This window comes from Chrysochloris asiatica, unplaced genomic scaffold (genome assembly GCF_000296735.1).
Source record: "Chrysochloris asiatica unplaced genomic scaffold, ChrAsi1.0 scaffold00336, whole genome shotgun sequence".
Lineage (NCBI taxonomy): Eukaryota > Metazoa > Chordata > Mammalia > Afrosoricida > Chrysochloridae > Chrysochloris > Chrysochloris asiatica.
Genome location: NW_006408854.1, coordinates 1592708 through 1602489, shown reverse-complemented (window position 1 = coordinate 1602489; position 9782 = coordinate 1592708). Strand labels below are relative to the sequence as shown.

The window sequence follows — 9782 nt, the reverse complement described above, 5'->3', positions numbered from 1 at the left end:
TGGGTAAGATGGAGGGTCAGAGAAAAAGAGGAAGACCCCCAACGAGATGGATTGGCCAGGTGGCATCATTGATGGACTCAAGTGTGGCAGCTGTAGTGAGGTTGGCCCAGGAGCGGACATTGTTTCATTCTGCTGTGCATGGGGTTGCTATGAGTCGGTTCCAACTTGATGGCACCTGACAACAACAACAAATGGTAATGGTGGTGGTGTGCTGTGGAGTTGGTTCCAATTCATAGCGACCCTATATAGGGTTTCCGAGGCTGTAAATCTTTACAGGAACAGAAAGCCTCATCATTCTGTGGAACTGCTGGTAGTTTTGAACTGTTGACCTTGAGGTTAGCACTCCAACTTGTAACCACTATGCTATAGTAATTTCATCCATTTATTGATAACCAAGAAGATTCCTTTATATTAATTGCTTTATAATATAGTGTATATGGACTCCTGTCAGATCAGCACTGTACTGTGAACCACAGGGTTTGGCAGTTCAAACTCACCAGTAACTCCTTGGAAATGCTGTACAAGGTAGCTATGAGATGGTACCAAGTTGACGGCACTTAACAATACATCATAGTGTATATATAGATATTTATATATTGTGTGTATGCATGTGTGTATGTGAGAGAGAAAGGCACAGCCAGTCTCTGTGGCTAAGTGTGGTATGGGGATAAAATTGCATATGTGAGATAAAATTGCATTCATAAACAAGTTTTTATTAAGTATACAATGGATGATCAAAAGGAATCAGAGGGAACAAATAAGATTAAAGTAGCTTATTCTTACATAGTACTTTTACTTTCAGAGATTGTTCAAAATTAAAAGCATATTTTTATTTTCAAAATAATCTTCTGAGGTACTTAGGAAATAGTATCCTCATAAAATTGTGAATAGGCTATTCTTTCTTTCTATTTTTTTTTCTTCTTATTTCTAATCTTTACTAAACTGAGGAAGATGGTTAAGCAATTTTACTATAAAGAGTTAATTGGAGTCTATAAGAAAGGCTGAGTGGTTTTCAAAGCTACAAGACTTGAGATTCACTATAAAGTCATATATATCTGTGTGGGCACACATGAATATAAAGATTTATTGGGTTTGAAGACTAGCATATTTTAACAAAAATATTTATGAAAAAGCAAGTTGACCCTGTCTCTCACATATATTTTTACATACACACATATACTCTGATACTGGGACATCATTGCTGGCATCAGACTGATTCTGGTTGAAAGCAAAGAAGAAAGATGTTTACTTGTGCTTTAATGACTATTCAAAGGCTTTTGACTGTGTGGATCATGACAAACTATGGATACCATTGCAAAAAAAAAAAAAAAAATGGGTATTCCAGAAGAGTTATTTGTGTTCAGCAGGATACTGTTAGAACAGAACAAGGGGTACTGAATGGTTTAAAATCAGGAAAGGTTGTAGCATTTCACCATACTTGTTCAATCTGCATGCTGAATAAATAATTTTAGGAACTGAATTATATGAATGAAAATATGGCATTAGGATCAGAGGAAGACTCATTAACAGCCTCAACCTGTGGTACGCTGCCTATACAACCTTGCTTGCTGGAAGCAAAGAGTACTTAAAATATTTACTGTTGAAGATCAAAGACCACAGCCTTCAGTATGAGTTACACTTAAATGTTCAGAAAAGAACAATTCTCACAATGGGACCAGTAAATAATACCATGATAAATGGAGAAAATGTTTCATTTGTCAAAGACTTTATTTCACTTGGATCCACAATCAACACTCACGGAAGTAGCAGTCAAGAAATCAAACAACATATTGCAGTAGGCAAGTCTACTGCACAAAACCTTTTAAAGTGTTCAAGAACAGAGATGCCATTTTGAGGACTAAGGTGCACCTGAAACAAGCCAGATATTTTCAGTTCCCTCATATGCATGTGAAAGTTGTACAGTGAGTAAGGCAGATCATAGAAGAATTAATGCATCTGCATGTGGTATTAGAGAATAATATTGAAGGTTCCATGGACTGCTAGAAGACAAAAAATCTGTGTTGGGGGAAGTGCAGCCAGAATGGTCGTTAGAAGATAGGATGTGGGACATCGTCTCTCATACTTAGACATGTTTTCAGGAGTGACAAGTCACAGGAGGAGGGCACCATACTTGGAAACGTGGAGGGTCAGTGAAATGGAGATGGAATGACACATTTGCAGTTGCAATGGGTTCAAATGCAACAATTATAAGGATAGTGAAGAGCCAGCCAGTGTTCAGTTCTTTGTTATGAGTTGGAACTGACCACATGGCACCAACCAACAACAATATTCTGGTTTTCCTTAACAGACTTCTTAGATAATGTGTGACACTCCAAATTTTTTCACTGATTTTATTCTTTATAAAAATTTTTATAGTGCCCAGATTGTCAGTTTGTCTTACTGTGGTGGCTTGTGAGTTGCTGTGATTCTGAAAACTATGCCATCGGTATTTTAAATATTAGCAGGGTCACCCATGGTGGATAGATTTCAGATGAGCTTCTAGACAAAGACAGACTAGGAAGAAGGAGTGAAAAACTACTTCCAAATATTTAGTCACTGAAAACCTTATGAATAGCAGAGAAACACTGTCAGATATAGTGCTGGAAAATGAGCCCCTCAGGTTGGAAGGTACTCAAAATGTGACTGGGGAAAAGTTGCCTCCTCAAAATAGAGTTGACAGTGATGAAGCAAATGGAGTAAAGTTCATGGGAGAAAAGCCTGTGGGACTATCATTTGGTGACGGGGCACAACTCAAAATGAAGACAAACAGCTGTAAACATCCATTGAAAATCGGAACATGGAATTTACAAAGTATGAATCTCTGGGAAAATTGAAAGTTGTCAAAAATGAAATGGAATGCATAAAAATAGATATTGTAGGCATTAGTGAGCTGAAATGGACTGGTATTGGCCATTTTGAATCTGATAACCACATGGTTTACTATGCCGGGATGACAAACTGAAGAGGAATGGTGCTGCGTTCATTGTCAAAAATAACATATCCAGATCAGTCATGAGGTGCAACACTGCCTGTGATAGGATAATATCCATGTGCCTACAGGGAAGCGAATTTAATAAAGCTATTATTTAAATTTATGTACTAACCATTAAAGCCAGTGAGGATGAAATAGAAGAATTCTACCAACTTCTTCAATCTGAAATTGATCAAACATGCATATTAATCATTACTGGTGACTGAAATGCAAAGATTGGGAGCAAAGAGGAAGGATCAGTAGTTGGAAAATATGGCATTGATGATAGAAATGATGCTGGAGAATGCATGATAGAATTCTGCAAAACCAATGATTTGTTCATTTCAAATACCTTCTTTAGACAGCCTAACAGACAACTATATACATGGACCTCACCAGATGGAATACATAGAAACCAAATTGACTACATCTGCGGAAAGAAATGATGGAAAAGCTCCAATGGATTGGCCAAGTTGCAGCATTGATGGACTCAAGCGTGGCAACAGTAGTGAGGTTGGCCCAGGATTGGGCAGTGTTTCGTTCTGCTGTTTATAAGTTGCTATGGGTGGGTACCGACTCAATGGCACCTAATGACAACAACATGTTTTGCCCCAACCCAGCATACTAATTTATACTATGTTAACTATGTTAACCAATTACTGTGAATTATTCAATACACCAGGTATAGCTCTGCAGGATAAGCACTGGACTTCTAACCACAAGGTCGGCACTTCAGACCCGTTGCTACTTACAAACCCTATATAAGGTCACTCTAAGACAGAATTGACTTGATGTCACTTAACAATGACAACGTTCAATACACCACACTAGCTCACCCAAGAAAATTGCATTTATAAAAGAAACTTGAGAGGTAATAGTTTCTCATTTAGTGGAATAGTTATAGGAAACAGCAACTCAAATAGGATAGCAGGAAAACATGAATATCCCTAGTTATCTTTCAATTACACATCTTGGCCAACGGCTTTCACCATCTTTACTAATAAAGTTGCTTAGTTTCAAAATCTAATAAGGCAATCTGTTCTTCCTGGATGTACTTACAAGTCACCATGGATGAGTCCATAGATCTGTGGCATATTCTGATGATAGATTCCTTTCAGGATAACTATGAGGAGAATCACGACAAAAGCTGGAAGTCCCCAACTCAGAAGGAAAAACAGCAGATATCGCCTCTCTGTGTGCTCATCGTTCATCACGAGTACATACCAGAAATTCACAGACTAAAGAGGGAAAACAAAACATAAAATCAACAGGTTCTGCTTTAATGGCACAGTATGCAGACTCATCTGGCTTATGCATGCACACTTACAGACCAAAGAAAGACTAGAATCTACTTAATAATTATAGTTTCAATTAAATTTTTCTTGGTTAATTCATTCATTTCCCTTTCATACACCCCCAAAATTAAAAGTACATCAAAAGTCTGGAAGCACAGGGGATATTTAGTTTGCTTATTGTAGTCCTTATTTTACCTAATTTTCTTTGATTTAATCTCTTTCATAACCTTCTGCTTGTTTTGTAAATGTATTTTTGAAGACACACAAAACACTGATATTCTACCTACTTCCTACTGATCAACTTCATGATGATAATGAAGGAAATAGCTTCATGTTTCTAAACTTTTGGACACCTCTTTTTGAATGGGAATTTATCATATAGTGTTCCAGGAAGAGAACTATAATTTCAAAGATAGTCCCACTATTAAACCCTAGTGGGAGATAAACCATGGGTGAGTCAAAAGTATTGCTAAGATATCATAAAACTTTTATTAAATAAAAATATCAAAATGTGAAGTAATTGTTTCTCAATCTATCCTCCATCTATAGGTGATGTTTCCATTTCTCTAACCCTTTTTGGAAGAATTTTGTACTCTTGTATTCATACCATGTCAAAATGGCAGATTTGCCATTCTCCAGGAACAAAAATCATGTTACTTTTAAATGTTCTTTGAGTTTAGGGAACAAAAAGAAGTCTGAAGGGGTAAGATTAGGACTGTAGGGTGGAGAGGGATAAGGTTTCCTAATGAAATTCTTGCAGGACAGCCTTTACTCCCCTGGAAGAATGAGCAGGTGCACTGCCATGATGAAAAGACATCCATTGGTACAGCTTTCCTGGGTTTTTTTTCTCACTAATGCAGTTTTCAATTTTCTCAAAATTTCTTCCTAATAAACGTTCATTAAAGTCCTGTTTGATTCTATCAAGATAACCCCTTTATAATTTCTCAAAACAGTTGCTATAACCTTTGAATTGACCTCTCTGCCTTGAATTAAATTAGCCCAGCAGATTACCTCAAAAACTACTGTTTTGATTGGACCTTTTTTTTTTTTTAAGTACCCTAAGGCAGGGGGGTGGGGGGGAAGTACCCTAAGGAAAGTAAGACAAGTGTATTGAGAGAACTTGTCTATAGTCATACACTGATCACAGAGCCATGTTTAAACATGCTTTGATTGGAATAAACTCAAGTATGTATGAACTGGAATCCTAGTAGCAATACTTTTTTATTTACCCTACTAGGTTGTTGTTGTTGTTGTTGCTAAGTGACGTCGAGTTAGTTCTGACTCATAATGACAATGTATAGGGTTTCCGAGAAGCAACTGGTGAATTTGGACTGTCAACCTTGTGTTTTGCAGTCCATTACTAATCACAGAAAATGATTACACATAAAGAAAAGCTCTGTGACAGGGTAGATTTTACGGCTGGTTATTCTTTCTAGTTTACACTATCTGCTTCTGTTCACTCACTGGAAAGATATTTGTTGAGAGCTAACTTCAGTGACCAGTCTAGGTACTAGAGATAAATCAATGAAACATGAGTGAAGTATTCTTGAATCTTAGTTTCCAAACAAATAGAAAATAACTAAGGAAGGTTTAGCAGAAGAAAAGGTGTGTGCCAATGCTATATTGTTTCACCATATGTATGGTAAGCAAATAATCTGTATGCTATGCAAATAATCCAAGAAGCTGGATTATATGAAGAAAAGCATGGCATCAGGATTAGAGAAAGACTCATTAACAACCTGGGATACGCAGATGATATCTTGCTTGCTGAAAGTAAAAAGGACTGAAAATACTTACTGATGTAGATCAAAGACCATAGTCTTCAATAAGAATTGCACATCAACATAAAGAAAACAAAAATCCTCACAACTGGATTAATAAATATCCTCATGATAAATGGAGAAAAGAATGAAGTTGTCAAAGACTTCATTTTACTTGGATCAACACTCTTGGAAGCAGCAATCAAGAAATCAAATGAGAACAAACAAGATGTCACATCGGGTAGACAAGCAGTGAGGAGCTCCATCAGCAACAACACAGAATACCGGACCAAGCAGGCTCAGGGGATGGTCCCAGAACTCTGAACCATATATAAAGGAATATTTAGAAGGTTGGAAGACTTACAGCTAGGGGAATTTGTAGCAGAAGCAAAAAATCCATTGCTTTCTAATCCAAGATGTTCAGCTGCTCCTGGAGCCACCATCTTGGATGAGACCAAGCAAGGGAATGATCCAAGCAGCCATGGAAGCCTTACAGAACTGCAGCAATAAAGGTGTGGACACTCTATTTTTTTTTTTTTTATCTGTTCATTGGTCTCTCGATGGCTGCGCACCTCCATTCTGGTGACTAGAGGGGGTGCCTGAGCAAGTGGAGACCCCACTCCCACCCCTGGAGGGTTCTACTACGCATGCTCACAGATCTCAAAATTTAAAGTGACAGTTTCTACTTAAAACCAAACGGCAGTGCAAAACGGCCACTGCTGACCCTGAACTGTTTATTGCTGGGAAAAAGTCCTGAATGGGGATTGTGGAGCGGGACACACAGACTAAAAAGGAAATAGACCAAAAATTAAATCCTGAGATACGTCACAATGACAAACAGTGACATCTTGAAATTTCTCAGGAAAAAGAGTGAAAAGGGAAGCCCATTTCCTGATCTCATCTACCTGGAAGCAATCAGAAAGCATAAACAATACCAAAATACACACCCATCTAAGTATTAAGGCCACAGATAACTCCTGAATATACCCCATAAAACAGAAACAGATGATCATATCAGCACATATCCAGAAATGAGATAAAGTGACTGAAGTACACCTACACTCCACACTGGAAGATGAGCAAGCTTTGGAAATGCCTGAGAAGGAATTCAGAAAAGTGATTATAAAATGTATCAAAATACTATACAATTAAGTTGAGAAAAATAAGAAAGAAGCCAGGAAAGTGCTACAGGAATAATCAAATAAAATAGAAACAGCAATAGAAATCATTCAAAACCTACAGAAAGAGGTCCAAATAATTAATAATTGAGTGTCAGAAATGGACAATAGACTGAATAGGCAAAGGAGTAGAATTGAAGAGATAGAAGCCAGAACCAGTGAGCTGGAAGATAATCTCTCAACACTACTTAGAAGAGCAAGCACAAAAAAGGATAAAAAAAATCCAAAGAAGGCCTAAGATTCTTGGTGGACAAGATGAAGAGGAAAAACTTAAGAATTATCAGCATTCTGGAACAGGAATAATCACACAAGGCCACAGAGGAGATAGTTGAAGAGATGCTGGCAGAAAATTTTCCTAACATCCTGAAAAGTGAAAAGATAAGCACTCAGGAAGCTCAACGAACCCCAGGAAGGAGAGACCCTAAAAGTAAATCACCAAGACATATAATAATCAAGCTCTCCAAAATTAAACATAAGGACAGAATCCTGAAAGCCGCTAAGAAATACAGAAGTGTAACATACAATGGAAAGCAAATCAGATTAAGCTTTGATTTCTCAACAGAAACTATGCAGGCAAGAAGGCAATGGGGAGACATATACAAAACCCTGAAAGAAAAAAAAAAAAAACTGATAACCAAGAATCCTCTACCAAGCAAAGCTGTCAATCAAATACGATGGTGTAATCAAAACACTCAAGTATAAACAGAAGCTAAGGGATTTTGCCAAAGCCAATCCTGCTATGAAAAACATCCTAAAGGGAGTTCTGTGGACTGAGAACCAACAAGAATAGAAAAAAAAACAGAGAATGACATGTGGCAGCATCACCCTGAATTCAATTGACAAATGAGTCAAGAACAGAATAAAATTATGAGAACAGAGGATCTGGGAGGTCAGCCTATGATCAAAACAATTACAAGGTGAAAGAAGGTAAACACAGTGGAACAGAGATCCAGGTGGTGAGAAGGTCAGGTAGATTACAGGATAAAATAGATTGTCTTAAATGGAGGGAAGAATGAATGAAATATAAGGTAACCACAACAGTGGAATTGAGGTGAGGGGTTTAATTCAGGTGTTGGGAAGGGCAATACAAGAAGGGGGGGGGGGAGGTGGAAGAACAAGATATATAGGGGAACACTGCAACAGGTTTACATGCCCTAAGTGGGACAGAGGTAAATAGCGATGTATGCTCAACTTGGAACAACAGGTCTCTGTGATACATGGATCTACTCATAGTTTAAAGAAGGGAAATAATACTAAAATGCTTGATTCTCTTATGAATATTGGTTTCCCTTGCCTACTATTGTAAAATAGACACTTGAGTGGAATAGAAAGGAATATTGGGAAACATGATTACAGAAAGCCTGTAAGCCCGTCTTCAGCCTATAACTGATCAGAATACCTAAAAGGGGTTCTAGAACTTGCCCAGTAAAATAAGCTTCTTGCAAAGCCTTTGCAGAGTATAGGACCTTAGGTGGAATCCTGAGTCCCATCCAGAACCTTATGAAGTGGTACATTCCCACTAGAAAGGACAAGCAGACCAGCCTGGAACAGCTAGAGCAACAGAATATACATCTTCAAAGAAAGATCTGCAGGAAAAACCCAAAACAAAAATGTCACCATGACTGACTACTGAATAAGAATAAGCAAGCTGTTCTATGGGAAGCCATCAAGGCAAGCAATCAAGTTCCTCAGGAAAAACTCCCCTCTAAGACTGAAACTCAAAGGGAATGCATGAATAGGCATGTAAGCTTGCTGGCAACCACATTAGTGTACTGGTGAATGGAAGAGGGGGAAAGGCAGCAATGAAGAAATAGGCTGAGTTCAACCACAGTCCGTTGACCCCCATTGACATAGAGATACAAGATAGAGAAGAGGAAGAGTTGGTTGGTCTGAAGTGTGGTGAGACCTGGGGACAATTTAGTCCACGGACAAGGATATAGCCACAGAGGGCTAGAGCTAAGAGTGAAGCATCCAGCTGATATGAAGTGAGGGGAGATGCACAAGAACACCCAAACTTGCAGACAGTACCCATTTGACCTAGCCTCGATGGCTTGATAATCAGAACTGGACTACAGGAAGATTAGAAAAAAAAAAATTTTTTTAATTTTTTGATTAAGGAAACAAGGGTAAATTGTTACAATTTGATGAACCTGACCTATCTATACTCATGTAGGTAGTATCTCTAAATACTGACAGAGGGGGAAGAAGTCTCTACATCAAGTATCAATTTTAACCCCTCTGTATACTGGGTAGATAGGGATGGGAAACTTAGATATTGGCTACCAAAAATAAGGGGGTGATAAAGGCACAAAGTGACTGGCTTACAAGCATTCATGAGGGAGTTTAATTAAGAGTGTATCAGGTGCTTGGTCGCCTTAGAGAAGGTGGTGGTCTGGCAACATCTTGCTCTGTGGGGTCCCCAGCCGGTCTCCTTCCTCCCTGCCTTCTTTAGATGGTGGCTGTTTATGCTGAACGTGTGGCCAGAGATGCGCAAGGATCACGTGGAACCTCGGCAACCTAAGACAGAGCCATTGCCATGCTGCAATGAGTTTCGATGACGGGTAAGACTGAGGAATTC

General features: G+C 38.4%; 1 protein-coding gene across 1 annotated transcript in view; it reads right to left on the bottom strand.

The window, feature by feature from the left end:
- Positions 1-9782, bottom strand: part of GPR98 (G protein-coupled receptor 98) — a 962819-nt gene that overhangs the window by 322093 nt on the left and 630944 nt on the right. The window contains 1 exon segment of the mRNA XM_006875701.1: positions 4031-4209. Coding sequence (XP_006875763.1) covers positions 4031-4209 — 179 coding nt within the window.